The 15,302-nt window shown below is 47.7% G+C and overlaps 1 protein-coding gene across 1 annotated transcript in view; it reads left to right on the forward strand.

Annotated features, from left to right (window-relative positions):
- Positions 1-15,302, forward strand: part of LOC132836899 (myoferlin-like) — a 141,436-nt gene that overhangs the window by 107,780 nt on the left and 18,354 nt on the right. The window contains exons 42-47 of the mRNA XM_060856466.1: positions 1,878-1,969; positions 4,898-5,068; positions 5,904-6,052; positions 9,122-9,261; positions 13,605-13,693; positions 14,765-14,860. Of these exons, the coding sequence (XP_060712449.1) occupies positions 1,878-1,969; positions 4,898-5,068; positions 5,904-6,052; positions 9,122-9,261; positions 13,605-13,693; positions 14,765-14,860 (737 nt within the window). The remainder of the gene's footprint in view (positions 1-1,877; positions 1,970-4,897; positions 5,069-5,903; positions 6,053-9,121; positions 9,262-13,604; positions 13,694-14,764; positions 14,861-15,302) is intronic.

Consider the following 15,302-nt stretch of genomic DNA (forward strand, 5'->3'; position numbering starts at 1 on the left):
ATCAAGCCTCCTCTGCTCTTTCTCATCTTACCCAATATTCCTTTCTTCCTCAATATGGAGTACTGCGTGCGACTCTGGCCTCCCTGCTATAGGAAGGATGTTGTGAAACTTGAAAGGGTTCAGGAAAGATTTACAAGGGTTGGAGGGTTTGAGCTACAGGGAGAGGCTGAAAATGCAGGGGCTGTTTTCCCTGGAGTGTCGGAGGCTGAGGGGTGACCTTATAGAGGTTTATAAAATCTTGAGGGGCACGGATAGGGTAAATAGATGAGGTATTTTCTTTGGGGTGATGGAAACGAGAGAGCAAAGATTTAAGGTGAGAGGTGAAAGATATAAAAGAGAGCCAAGGGGCAACTTTTTCACACAGAGGGTGGTGCGTGTATGGAATGAGGTGCCAGAGGAAGTGGTGGAGGCTGGTACAATGACATACATATGAATGGGTATATGAATAGGAAGAGTTTAGAGGGAGATGGGCCAAGTGCTGGCAAATGGGACTAGATTAGTTTAGGATGTCTGGTCGGCATGGACGAGTTGGACCAAAGGGTCTGTTTCCCTGCTGTGCAGCTCTACGGCTCCATGTCCAACCCCATCAGGGTGGTCTCAGGGCTCTCTGCTTCTTACTGGAAAGAAGGCCTGAACTGTCCCCATTCACAGCTTCTCCTGTAACTCCTCTCATTTACTTCAGTCCAAAAGTGTGGCCCTGGGTACCAGCGTGGAACCCTGTTATGTCTATCTCTTTGTGGGGTATGTGAAACATTCCTTGTCCCAATCCCACAACTCTCTCTGCAGTACATCAACAGTATCCCTCTCTTGTTCACAACTGGGATAATCTATCACTTTCACTTCCAAACTGCACCCTCCTGTCACCTTCACCTGATCCATCTCTGACTCCTCATTCCTTGACATCTCTGTTTCCGTTTCTGGCGATGGGCTGTTCATTGATAACCGTCACAAACCCTCCATCTCCCACAGTTACCCGGACTGTACAACTCCACACCCTGCATCCTTTGAGGACTCCATGCCTTTTTCCCAATTTCTTCGACCCTTCACATCTGTCCTGACAATGCTATCCATACAGGGAAGCCCCCTATCCCCTATCTGCAGCATTTTCTGAGCTACCATCAGTTCCAGAGAAAGGACTCGAAATGTAAACTCTGCTTTCTCTCGACAGATGCTGCCGCACTTGCTGAACCTCTCCAGCAATTTCTGTTTCCATTCCTTTCTCCTTCATGTTTACCTGGATTCCCATTCAATGTGATCCATGGAGTCCAATATCAAGTCCAGGATTTCCTCTAATCCCTCTCAGTTTTCCAAGGATGGGTCAGGTTACAGTTAGCCCCTGGATCTTGGCACAACCTTGGCTGGGTGAACTTTGTTCTCATTAGGACAAAGAGTGTTTCAGAGGGGGAGCGGTTGCAATTTTGCATTCAGTCATGTCTCAGAACTTGTCTCCTCCTCTGATCGACTCATTGGACGTTGAGTAAAAGAGTGGCCCATTTTACCTACTCCATGTTGGGTAACCCTAAGATAGTTTCTTGACCCCGATCCTGTTCTTGTATCATATCACCAGCTGGGGACTGCACCTTGAGTTGCCAAGGCGCGCCAAACTCTTGCTTTTCCTCTGTAAACCTCTTCCCCACTTCCTCTTCCTTGAAGACACTTGTTAAAGCATTTGACTCAGCTTGTTTGAGTTCAGCGTCAAATTTTGTTTTTCCATCAAGCACCCCTCAGGGCACAAGGCCACAAGCGTTGAATCGAATGGAATAATTGTTTCGTATTTGCAGACTGAGGGAGCTCCAAAGAGGGAGAGGACTCTCAGCAAAGAGTAGCTCATCAAACGTGTTTGCACGCTCACTGACCTCTTGTTCTTCCTTTGCTAGTGTGATCCTTACATTAAAATCTCACTGGGCAAGGAGACCATCGACGATCGTGAGCATTACATTGCGAATAATCTCAACCCTGTCTTTGGCAAGTAAGTTCTATTTTACTTTGCATTTAAAGCTATACAAGATTCTTTCTCTTATTGGCCAGTTCCTTTCCCAATCTTGTAACAGGTGCACTCTTAGCAGTCTTCTCCTATAGCCTAACAATACTATTTGAGTACAATGATTGTTCGCTCTGTCATGGGGTCTGTCATGGCTTTGCATTACCGTGTGACAGAGTGCGACCGTTGGAGCGACAAGTGAAAACCAAGTTATCAGTCGGGCAAACGGCTGGTTTTACAACCATCCAAGGCTGATTTGCCTTGCTGATGTGCCACATTTGAAGACTCTCGCTCACCCTGCCCTCCTGTCCTCATAATAGCTAAGAGGTCGCGTTGCTGAAGTGTTTCCTCTTGCACTCATTCGGTCAAATGCAAAAAATGCCCCATTTCATAGGTCTGCAGTACGTTCCCACAACTGGCTGTTTGAATCATACAACACGTTTCTTCAGTTGTTTAAGCTCGAGTACAGACCATACGGGTGGCACGGTGGCTCAGTGGTTAGAACTGCTGCCTCACAGGACCCAGTTTCGATTCTCACCTTGGCCAACTCTCTGTGTGGAGTTTGCACGTTCTCCCCATGGGTTTCCTCCAGATGCTGCGGATTTGCTCCCCCAGTCCAAAGATGTACAGGTTAGGGTGGATTGACCTTGCTAAATTGTCCCATAGTGCCCAGGGATGTGGATTAGCCAATGGGAAATGTGGGGTGACAGGCATAGGGTAGAGGAACAGGTTTGGGTGAGATGCTCTTCAGAGGGTCGGTGTGGACTCGATGGGCCGGATGGCCTGCTTCCACGCTATAGGGATTCTACACTTGTCTATATTTGTAAAACGTCTCCTTTGAGAAGTGATGATGTGTTTGGACAGCACTTGCTGAGCAATTCTGAATGCATGAACAGTTGCCCTGAGCAACCAATGTAGGAAACCCAGTTGAGCTCCTAACGTGGCTCATTTCCACTGGCTCGAATTGACACATGTTCATGCCCCTTCCCTGTAAACCAAAGGAAAATGTTTCTCAATTAGTCAGATACTTGGGGAACCACTAAGCTCCATAAAATGGTAAGATGGAGAAGCAGAATTAGGCCATTCGGTCCATTGAGTAACCCATTGAGGTCCATTGAGGCCTGTAACCCTGGATCCCCTCACCAATCTGTCTCTGTCTTAAATAGACAGAATGACTTGGCCTGCACAGCCCTTTGCAGCAATGAGTTCCCCAGTTTCACCACTGGCTGAAGAAATATCATCTTATCCTCGTTCTAAAGGGTCACTTTGAGGCTGTGCTGAACGACTGGAAACATCTCCCACGTCCGCACTATCCAAGCCTGTCAGTACTCTCTAGGTTTCAATGTGATCCCCTCCCGCCCTCATCCTTCTAAGCTATAAACCCAGAGTCCTCACCCGCTTCTCCTCTGCCATCCCTTGGATGTAACCCTTGCCTGAACCCCGTCTATGGCCAGTACATCCTTCCTTTGATACAGACCCAAAGCTGCTCACTTTATTCCAAATGCGGTCTGTCCCAAGCCTGATATTGTCTCAGCAGTACATCCCTGCTCTTGTATTCTGTCCCTCTCACAATGAATGCTAATGCTGCATTTGTTTTCTGAACCACTAAGTGGATGTTAACCTTCAGAGAATCCTGAACTAGGACTGTTCAGTCCATTTGAGTTTCAGATTTCCCAAGCCTTTCCCATATAGAAAATCATCTTTGCCTCTGTTCTTCCGACCAAAGTCCGTTATCTCACACTTTCCCACATTGTATTTCATCTGTCACTTCTTCACGCACACTTCTAGCCTGTCTAGGTGCTTCTGCAGCCTCCCACTTCCTCAGCACTACCTGTCCCTCCACCGACTTTTGTGTCATCTGCAAACTGAGCCCTTAGTTCCCTCATCCAGCTTGCGTCCTAACATGGACCCCTGTAGAACTGTACGAGTCAGCAGCTGCCATCCTGAAAAAGACCCTTTTCAACCTCCCCTCTGCCAGTCAGCCAGTCCTGTATCCATGTCTTAACACCTTGGATTCTTATCCTCTTGAGCAGCTTCCTGTGCAGCACCTTGTCAGAGGCATTCTGGGAAATCCACGCGATCACATCCACCAACTCTGCTTTGTCTAACTTGCTCATGACCTCCACAAAGAATTCTAACTGAAGCCATGGCAACCCCACCAGCCAACTCGCCATTGACTATCCAAGTAATCAGCACTCTTTTCTGCCGTCATACAAACAGTTGTAATTGAAATTGGCTGCTCCTGTGTTTTGCCCTGGGCAGTGCAGGATGAAAAGCTTTGGCAACTTGTTCCTCTTTTAAGAAAGATCCGAGTGCTGAGCTCCCCAGTCTCAAGCAGGGCTGTGGGCAGAGACCGGGGGGGAGTGGGACAGAGTTAGATTGTTCCACAGAGAGCGGGTGTGAACTCGCTAACACAAATGAGGCTAATCTAGTTCATCCAGCAGGAGCTGATGGCCCAAAGGGCCTCTTCCCCTGATGTGAAAACTCCATGACCTGCCCTTTGCTATATTCTCCCTAAAGCCGGAGCGTCTTTTCCCTGGGTGGGAGCTTGGTTAGAATGAACGGATCTCGTGCAAAGGTAGTGGTGCAAACTCCGGGGAATAGCACCTCAACCCTGTACAAAATCAAACATGGGCTACTCTCCTTTTAACAGTGTACACGCATGTCTGCGAGATTGTGTGGGCTTGGCTGCATTTGTGAATCTGTGCATCCATTTGAGTGTCACCATGAGAGTCATCCTCGAGGGTGATGCCTTGCGTTGTGGAATAACCACGAGCCACCAGCTGGTTGTGTGGGGGGGGGATACCAGGAGAGAGGCTGTTTGGTGTTGGGCTCCAGCGAGTGTCGGGAGCGAGACAGGGAGGACACCGCTTGAGAAAGCGAACCCCCTTCTGATGTCGTGGGCTCTTTCTGCAGAATGTTTCAGCTCTACGCCACCGTCCCGCTGAACAAAGACCTCAAGGTGTCTGTGTACGACTACGATCTAGTCACCCAGGATGACAAAATTGGAGATACGGTGATTGACTTGGAAAACCGGTACCTGTCACGGTTTGGAGCGCGTTGTGGCCTGCCCAGGACCTACTGCATGTAAGCCGGTACTTTGTATAAAAGAGAAAGGCCTATATTTACTCGGCACTTTCCAGGGCCCAGTAAATGTCTGAAAACTCTCTTCCCAACCAATGAACCACTGGCAACGTTCATCACAAGCTGTGTCGGAAGTGTGGCACCCAGTTTGCTCACAGTGAGCTCTGACAGACAGCAGTGTGACACTGACCGGATAGTTTCTTCCTGTGGTGTTGACTGAGGAATAAAAGCTGTCCCAGGATCCTGGGAACAGCTCCCAGCTCTTAAGAAAGGCGCTGTGGAAGCATTTGTGGACAACTGTCTGCTCCACTCAGAAAGGGACATCGAGAGGGAGTGCTGCACCGTTGGAGGAGTACAAAGTGAAAAATCACACACTAGCCGGTTCGAGTCCAACAGGTTTAATTGGAAGCACGAGTTTTCGGAGCGCTGCTCCTTCATCAGGCGGTTGTGACAACTACCTGATGAAGGAACGTCATCAGGTAGTTGGACTCCAACCTGGTGTTGTGTGATTTTTCACTTTGTACACCCCAGTCCAACACCGGCACCTCCAAATCATGTTGGAGGAGTGGGATTGAGGGAGCGTTGTACTATTGGAGGGCTAGTCCTGAGGGAGGGCAGCACTGTCATTCCGACAGGGCGACGGCTGAGGCAGAGGGGGGAAGGAAGGTAAGCAGTCCCCTGGAGGTGGTTTCATCTCAGTCCCTTGCGAGACATTACGAGATGTCTGACGTCACTGTCTGCAGCCTGGGGGAGAGGGAAGGAATGTAAAGTCCACGAAAAGGGATCAGGAGAAGGAAAGGGGTTGTACTTGACAGTGCTGTCTTCTTGCCCACCCCAGATCAGGCTCGACACAATGGCGTGATCAGCTGACCCCGATAGAGCTGCTGAAAAACCTGAGCACCATGAAGAACTATGCCCTGCCGGTCATTCGAAACAACGGGCAAAAGATAACCATTGGCGAGAAGGAATTCTCTCTGGATGACTTTGGTAAGGAGTGGGGGCTGGACGGGGAAACAGCAGGGCATTGTTGTCAGCTGAAGGCTTTGGACACCATGTCACCCCAGAGTTGAGCGGATTCCTGGCTTCCTGGTTGATCTCGACCGACAGGATGTGACCTCACCGAGGGAGCTCATTCAGCCCATTGTGCTCATGCTTGAGTCGTTTGTTCTGCCTGAGAATCTCACTCTTCCCTCTTTGCCCTGTTCCAGTCTGAAAGAATCTGCTTCCACCGCCCTTCCAAGCAGCACATTCCCGATGCATTTTCCAAAGAAATTCTCCTCCTATCTTCTGTGATTCCCTTCAGTTAACTCCAGCCTGAGTTCTCTCGTTACTTCCTCTCCTGTCATGAGAAACCGTTTCTCCTTGCTTATTCTCTCCTTCGTGGTTCTGATTATTAAATCCCTCCTGCCCTTAATTTCTCTCAGGCGAACAATCCCAATTTCTCTCTTATCTCCCTGCATTACAGAAAGCCATAAGTCCCAGGGACTGTTAAAGTGAGACACTGCTCACTCGCCAGTCTTCACAAGCCTCTGCAAGTGAAGTGCCGACAACTGAAGATCCTGCTCCAAGTGGCATCCGACAAGTTGGACATGAATTGTACCGTAGAAAGCTTCCTAACCAGATGCAATCCCAGCTTGGTCGTGCAACAGCTCTGCCCAGGACTGTAAGAAACGACAGAGAGTTGTGAACATAACCCAGTCCATCACTTTCCATCCACGGACTCCATCTACCCTTCTCGCTGCTTCAGAAAGGCAGCCAACATGATCAAAGACCCCTCCCACCCGTTATACTCTCTTCCACCCTCATCTGTCAAACAGAAGATACAAACGCGTAAACACATGTACCATAGAGTTCTCAAATTTCAAATGTAATGTTGTTCTTGCTTTTCGTGCATCTAATTCGTAGTCATAACTTTGTTTTCCCCGCTCCATTCAATGTATGATCTGTCTGTACTGCACGCAACACAGAGTTTTTCACTGTACCAAGATATAAATCAGGTTATCATGGTAGGGCCTTAGGGAGTGTTACTGAACAAAAGGAGTGCAAGTTCATAGTTCCTTGAAAGTAGGGTCACAGGTAGACAAGGTGGTGAAGAAGGCATTTGATATACTTGCCTTTATTAGTCAGTGCATTGAGTCTAGGAGTTGGGAGGTCATGTTGCAGCTGTACAGGACATTGGTTAGGCCAGGTTTAGAATACCGTGTTCAGTTCTGGTCTCCTTCCTATCGGAAGGATGTTGTGAAACTTGAGAGGGTTCAGAAAAGATTTGCAAGGATGTTGCCAGAGTTGGAGTGTTTGAGCTACAGGGAGAGGCTGAATAGGCTGGAGCTGTTTTCCCTGGAGCATCAGAGGCTGAGGGGTGACCTTATAGAGGTTTATAAAATCATGAGGACAGAATGAATAGACAAGGAATTTTCCCTGCAGTGGGAGAGTCCAGAACTAGAGGGGCATAGGTTTAGGGTGAGAGGGGAAAGATATAAAAGAGATCTTAGGGGCAACATTTTCACACAGAGGGTGGTCATGTATGGAATGAGCTGCCAGAGGAAGTGGTGGAGGCTGGTACAACTGCAACATTTAAGAGGCATTTGGATGGAGATATGAATAGGAAGGGTTTGGAGGGATATGGGCCGGGTGCTGGCAGGTGGGACTACATTAGGATATCTGGTCGGCATGGACGGGTTGGATTAAAGGGTCTGTTTGCATATTGTGTGACTCTGTGGGACAATAATAAATGAAATTGAAGAATGTTGGTTCAGCCACAGTTGGAGTAGTGCACGCAGCTCTGGTCACCACATTATCGGAGTAATTGCAGCAGAGAGGGTGCAAAGGAGATTTACCTGGATGCTGACTGGGATGGTGGCTCTGGCCATGAGGGAAGTTTTGGATAGACTGGGGTATTTTTCCATTGATCTGCGATGGGACCTGATGGAGGTGTATAAGGTTATGAGAGACATAGATGACATTTCTTCCAAAAGTAGAGGGAGCAATGAGGAGGGACATAGATTTAAGGTAGGAGATGGTAGGCTTAAGAGGAGAGTTGAAGAGGAATTTTCACCCAGAGTGTAGAAGATGTCTGGAACACACTTCAGGATAAGGTGGTGAAGTCAGAAACTCTTGGAATATTTAACCGGTGTTTAAATATCCACCTACATTGCCATAGCCTTCAGGGCTAAGAAGGAAGAGTTGAGAAGTGTACTCAGGTCTTTGTTGATCGGTGCCAAAGTGATGGGTCAGATTCTTATTCGACGTGACGTTTCAGGTCAAGTGATCCTTCCTCAGAACTCAGTTAACTTCTCTCTCCACAGATGCTGCCAGACCTGCTGAGCATTTCTAGACGTGTCTATCTCTTGTCTCTGATTTACAACATCGACAGTTCTTTGAGTTTTTGTTTGACTTACTTTTTTCCGAAAAAGTCTCGCTGAGTGACAGATTTCTCCTTGGACAGAGGGGAAAATTGTTCGGGGGACGGGATCATTTTCCCTGGGAGTGTGTTTCAAACAGCGATGGTATGTGTCTTCCATTTCACTCAGGGTTGCTGTAGCAGCCTCCACGTTGTAGCGGAAAGCCATGTCCAGCGACGGTTGGTGTGCATTGGAAGGGCCCACAGATTGCGATTCAACCTCAACCTGGGGCAGGACAGAAACCTGGGAGCGTCTGGCTCAGAGCAAGGGACGCTACCCACTGTGCCACGAGACCGCCTCTGCTTCCAGGCAGTGGTCTACCTCAACAGATCCAGGTGGCAAGATTTTCCTTGCTTGCTGGTTTTGGTGGTGGGGGGTGGTAGGACATCTAGAACCACTTGGAAATTCACCCTCCTAGGCTTGAGGCTGCCTTCCTAAAGCTCACCGTCTCTTTGCCTGCGACTCGAAACTCCAGCCTGCCTGCCCCTGTACCTCCTCAGTCTGGCTGGCTGTCAAGTACCGTGCAGCAGATTGGGATGTTTCATGAGAGTGGGTACACTGCATACACACAAACTGTTTCAGACAGTACTTTTCCCCTGTGTCTCTCCTTCCTAAATGCACCCCCCCACTCTTCCTTTTGTCTCTCACCTTGCAGAGCCGAGGAAACTTCCTTACAGCTTCCCTGGTCCCCCGGAAGAACGACTCGCTCTCCACATTCTGCGGCTGCAAAATCTGGTGCCCGAACACGTGGAAACCCGGACTTTGTTCAACAGCACTCAACCAGGGATTGAGCAGGTAGGAGCCAGCCACTGGGTACGCAGCAGCCGGCCTTTGGTTCTGAGTTGCCCCTTCTGTCTCTTATCCTCCCTCGGAAGCCCCAGGTGGCACAGCCTTGGCCAGCCACAATTCCAAGCCCAGGTAACGTTAAACTTGTACACACTCTCGATTCGGGAACTCTTGAGTACCATGCACTGTCCTGGTCTCCATATTACACAAAAACAGGACACAGAGATACGAGGGAAAAATCATAACAATGATAGCAGAGTGAGTTTTAAGAAGATTTGTAGCTCATGTTGAGGTAGTGGATGTAGGTTTGCTCACTGTGCTGGAAGGTTCATTTTCAAGATGTTGCATCACCCTACGAGGTAACATCTTCAGTGGGCCTCTGGGCAAAGCACTGCTGATGATTCCTGCTTTCTGTTCATATGTTTGGGTTTCTTTGGTTCCAATCGGAACTCTATCAACAAACACATCGAGTTAGACTCCATCTACAAACCCCCTGAGAAAAAGAACAGGAAATGACGTCACCATGGGAAATGACATCATTTTAGGCAATGACATCACCAACCCAAAGAGTTGTCGGGTGATGAAACATCTGGAAATGAACCTTCCAGCTCAGCGAGCAAGCCAACATCCAGATTATAGCAGAGCTGAGAGACTGTCAGATCTGCATAGGCTGGACTCCTTTGTTGGAGAAGAGAGAAGGCTGAACTGTCACGGTCTTTAAAATTATGCAGGGCGAGCGTGGAGATTGTGCTTCCAATTCTGAATTCCAATTCCAAATCTACTCGAGGATTCAGCAGAACCTGATTGAGAATCATGGAGTCCTACAGCACGGAGATAGGTCCTTCAGCCCGATCTGGTCCATGCTGACCAAAGCACCCGTCCACGCTAACCCCATTTCCCTGCACTTGGCCCATATCCTTCTTAACCTTTCCTATCCGTGTATTTGTCCAAATGCCTTTTAAATGTTAATGGACCCGCTTAAACCACTTCCACTGGCAGCTCGTTCCATATGTGTACCGCCCTCTGTGTAAAAAAGTTGCCCCTGTGTTTCACTTATATTCTTTCCCCTCTAACCTTAAACTGATGCCCTTTCGTCCTTGATTCTCCAACACTGGGAAAAAGACTGAGTGCACTCACCCTATCCATGCCTCTCATGCTCTGAGACACCTTTTTAAGATCCACCCCCCGCCTCAGTCTCCTATGCTCTATACAAAAGAGTCCTAGCTGCTCCAACCTCTCCCGATAACTCAGACCCTTGAGTCCAGGCAACATGCTTGTAAATTTCATCTGCACTCTTAACAGTTTAATAGCATCCTTCCTGTAGCAACGTGACCAACACTGCACACAATCCTCCAAGTGCAGCCTCAGCAACATCCTGTATAACTGCAACGTAACTTCCCAACTTGTATACTGACGAAGGCCAGTGTGCCAAAAGTCTCCTTCACAGCCCTGTCTAACTCTGACTCCACTTTCAAAGAACTGTGAACATGAACTCCAAGAGGTTAGTGACAATGTGGAACTCTCTCTCATACAGTGTAGCTAAGGTAAATAGCAGAGATGCATTGCAGGGGGAGTTGGATAATTACATGTTAGCGAAAGAAACAGAAAACTTAGAGAAGATCAATGTGGAGTAGAAATGCCAGCAAGGGTTAGTTTGGTTACGTGTCCTGTCGACTGTTAGAAATTGTAAGTAAAGTCAAAACTGGTTTCTTGGGTTGAATCGGTCTATGTTTGTGCTTATCATCCGGTCGAGTGCTGAGCTGAATTCAATGTCCACCATGAATTGTGTCCCCAAAAAACAATCTTTCACCGTTGCTCACTCCCTTGGATCTTGACCTGTGGTGTGAAATCCCCCAGCAGTCAGGGCTGCCCACCGGTTCCTCAGATTGACAACTCCCGAGCTTGTCACCATTCCTTACCCTCCACATGGCTGAAGCTGGTGTTCAAGTCAGCCACCGTAGTTTCCCCCAGACCAGCACCACCTCTGCTGAAGATGTTGACCCTTCCTGGATGTGCCTGCCCGGTTTGTCAAGCACTGCAGCACACAACGCAAGAAGCGCAGAAGTATGGGGAGCAACAGACCATTCGGCCCAATGGTTTTGTTACAGCGTTCAGGACAGACATGGTGTTTCTGGTATGAGGCAGTTTCCCGACTGTGCCTCAGAACCCTGGACTCCTGTCAGTCAAAAATCTGTCCAAGTTAGCCTTGAATATATTCGACACCGGGTTATAGGCCCAGCAGGTTTATTTGGCAACAGAAGCTTTCGGAGCGCTGCTCCTGTGTTAGGTAGCAAGCACTCCGAAAGCTTGTACTTCCAAATAAACCTGTAGGACCATAACATGGTGTTGTGTGTGATTTTTAACTTGGTCCACTCCAGTCCAACACCAATACCTCCACATCTTGAATATATTCAATGACCCAGCCTCCACTGCTCTCTAGGGAAGAGAATTCCACAGACTGATGACCCTCTGAGAGAAAGAAATCCTCCTGATCTTCATAGCCTCTCATTTATAAACTGTGTCCCTTCACTCCAGACTCTCCCACAGACAGAAACCTCCTTAAAGCAAACACCCTGTTAGGTCCCCCTCAGAATCTTGTCTTTCAATAAGATCACCACCCGTTCTTCAAAGCTCCAGTGAACATCCGCTGAAACCACTCGACCTTTCCTCATTAGCTCATGCTCGGGAGTGGGCCTTGGGGGTACCAGATGAATTAGGTGGTCACCCTGATCTCGTATTACCTTCACAGCCTGAGTGTGGCAGTTCTCCATGTGAGATCCCAGACTCTTTATCTGTGCACGTGTGTGTTGACTGTGCAACGCGGCTCTCTGCAGCTCCGCTCAGTTGTTCGCCGAGACACGCCATTGTCTTAATATATGTTGGTTGCAAGAGGTTAACCAACAGTTGACAGAGAGATGTTGATAGGTTACATGAGTGGGCCAAAAGTTAGCAGATGGAGTACAGTGTGGGAAAATGTGAAGTTGATCATTTCAGAAGGGAGAACAAAAGAACAAGGTATTATTTAAATGGACAAAGACTGCAGAAAGCTGTTAGGCAAAGGGATTTGGCAGGACTTGTGCACTAAACACAGAAAGCTGGCACACAGGTACAGCAGGTAATCAGGAAGGGCTGTTGGAATGTTGGTCTTTATTTGAAGGAGGTTGGAGTTTGAGAATAGGGAAGTCTTATTGCAACCGGGCAAGGTGCTGGTGAGACCACATCCGAAGCACTATGAGCAGGTTTGGTTCTCTCGTTTAAAGGAGGATATTATTTCATTGGAGGCAGTTCAGAGAAGGTTCACTGAGATGGTCCCTGATATGAGGGATTGTTCTCATGAGCCAAGGCTAAACAGGTTGGGACTCGGCTGATTTAAATTCAAAGCAGTGTTCAGGGACAAATGCTGAGAGGATGTTTCCCCTCACAGGAGAGTCTCGGACCGGAGGGCACACTCTCCGAATAAAGGGGCGCTAACTGAAGACTGTGATGAGGAGAAATGTCTTCTCTCAGAGGGTTGGGAGACTTTGGAACTCCTTCCCACAGAGAGCTGTGAAGACAGAGCCCTTGTTTATATATAAGGCTAAGATTGATAGAATTTTGATCGGGCTGGGAATCAACGGTGATGGGGAATATCGGATCAGTTGTGATCCTGTTGAATGGTGGGACAGGCTCAAGGGGCTGAATGGAATGGCTGATCCCCCCCACCCCACAGTTCCCTTTGATTTATGGCATATCATGTAAATGAGGAAAGTACAAATTTCAGTGTCGTTGTGACGTCAGATCCTGAAGAGGTACATTCTAGCACTGAGGGAATCTTATGAAGTTGGCATGTCCCTTTGACTATGAGCAGAGTACCGTCCAGACCCAACTGGCATGTGCTTTTAAACCACAATGTGCAATGTGTAACTTTAGAGTGATTCTGTAAATTGACATCAGTTTGTTGAACAATCGTGGGAACGCCAAGAATTACACTGTCAATTGAAGATTATCAGTTCAGCTTGCAAGTATTTACACTCATTAGAAGCTATGTATATTCACTGTCACTTTGGAAAGGGGAAGGAAAGAACATAATATTATTTAAATAGAGGAAAAGGAACAAGTCCAGGAATTGGAATTAAACAAAAGACTGGGGGATAGTAGGGCCTTGGTGCATTCTCTGTGCCAAAGTCTTGAGCTATTGGAGTCAACTTGTGAAGCAGTCATTGACTGTTTTTTTGTTCAGTGTACCTTGTTGCTCCCTTTTAAAATGGAGCGTTCTTGCATCTTGCCGAATGATTGCGAGACGAAAAGACGGTTGCTCCACGTCTCTCTTTCTTTTAAAACATTGTTTATCCTAACGTTTGTTCTGTGCACAGGGGAAACTGCAAATGTGGATCGACATCTTTCCGAAGAAGTTGGGTCTCCCTGGTCCACCCTTTAACATCACCCCTCGGGGTCCTGTCCGGTGAGTGAACTTAATTGCTGGGAATAACGACTGAGAGGGTTTGCACGTGACTGCCAATGCTGGTCATCCTCACCTGTACATCCACGACTTTAAATTTCTGATGCTTTCTTATCACCTCTTGGATCAGCACTCTGCTCAGGGTCAGGAGGTTACAGGTTTAAGGTTCAAGAATGTGAGCATCACAATTGGACGAACATCCTGGTGCAGAATGCCACTTGGTCAACGGTGCCATCCTTTAGGACGAGATATTAACTGAGGCCCCCATGCCCACCCAAGTGGCTGTAAAACAAATCTCACTATTTGTAGGAACTGGAGAGCTATCCCCAGTGCACATCCCTTCTCGATAATCACAACCAAACCAGATCACCCAGTCTTCCTCATTGAATTGGCTGCAGTGTCATAATGATTCATTGGTTGTCCAACATCTGCACCATGAAAGGCAAGGCTTTTAATTTTTTCATCAATTTTCGCCCTTTCACCCATAAAGGCACACATCTTGGGACATGGTTCATCCCAACCATTGCCCAAGTCATGGGTCAATGAGACACAGTGTAGGAATTCTCTTTCTGCTTCCCCTGATGAGGCTCATAATTATACCCCCTGACTCCAGCGGTTCAAAATGGCAGCATACCATCACAGTCCCCAGTGTAATGAGGGAAGGACAATAAGTGCTGGCCCAGCCAGTGGTCTCCCCATTCTACAAACGAGTTAAACACGAGATAGCACCAATGTACAGCTCCTGGAGAGCAGAGTTGCCGCAATGAGGCCAATGGGAGACTTGATCACTGAAAATCCTGTACTTGACTGACCCAATCTGGTGGCCATTGGCTAGCTTCATTGTCTGGACAGCTGGTTTGGAATGCAGAGCTCTGGTTCAACTCCCGCACCATGAACGTTCCTGCCTTCTCAAATTTCACCCTCACCCAAGGTGTGGTGACCCTTACCCTTTCTGTAATGAGGGTGGGCCCTATGGCAACTTTCGCTTAACCTGCATGGTAAAGGGGCAAGGCTTGGATCAGGGACTGTTCACAGTTCTACCTTTATTTCTGAATTTTCTTCTGGATTCTTCAGGTATGTTCTGCGCTGTATTATCTGGAACACGAGCGACGTAGTTCTGCAGGAAACCAATATAATGGGCGAAAGGATGAGTGATATATATATTAAAGGGTAAGTAAATCATAGATCCTTGTGTAATTCCCTCGCCAGTCGTACAGAACTTGAGTATTCCTGAAGCGAAAGAGGCGTGTTATCAAAGCTTTTCATCCTGCACTTTTCAGGACGAATGCAAGAATGCCAAATTTCCAAAGGAACATGAGGAAGGGTGTTTTCCCACCAATCAACATTCCTTTTCTCATTCAGGAAATTGTGGTTCTCTTTGAGATTTGCTATTCTTGCAGTGGTGTCCTGATGAATGCAAAATGGTGAAGCCTTGGCAGCACATCTCTTTTTATCGGCAATTATATCAGCTGGATTTGACAGTTCTGCACAATATTGAGAAGGCATAACACTGTGAGTACTCATTGAATCAGAGATTAAACTGCTGAGCAGAGAGCTCTCCTGGCTGCTGTTTCTCCTTACAGCACTGCAAGGAACAGGCTCATTGACCATT

Source organism: Hemiscyllium ocellatum, chromosome 48, assembly GCF_020745735.1.
Source record: "Hemiscyllium ocellatum isolate sHemOce1 chromosome 48, sHemOce1.pat.X.cur, whole genome shotgun sequence".
NCBI lineage: Eukaryota > Metazoa > Chordata > Chondrichthyes > Orectolobiformes > Hemiscylliidae > Hemiscyllium > Hemiscyllium ocellatum.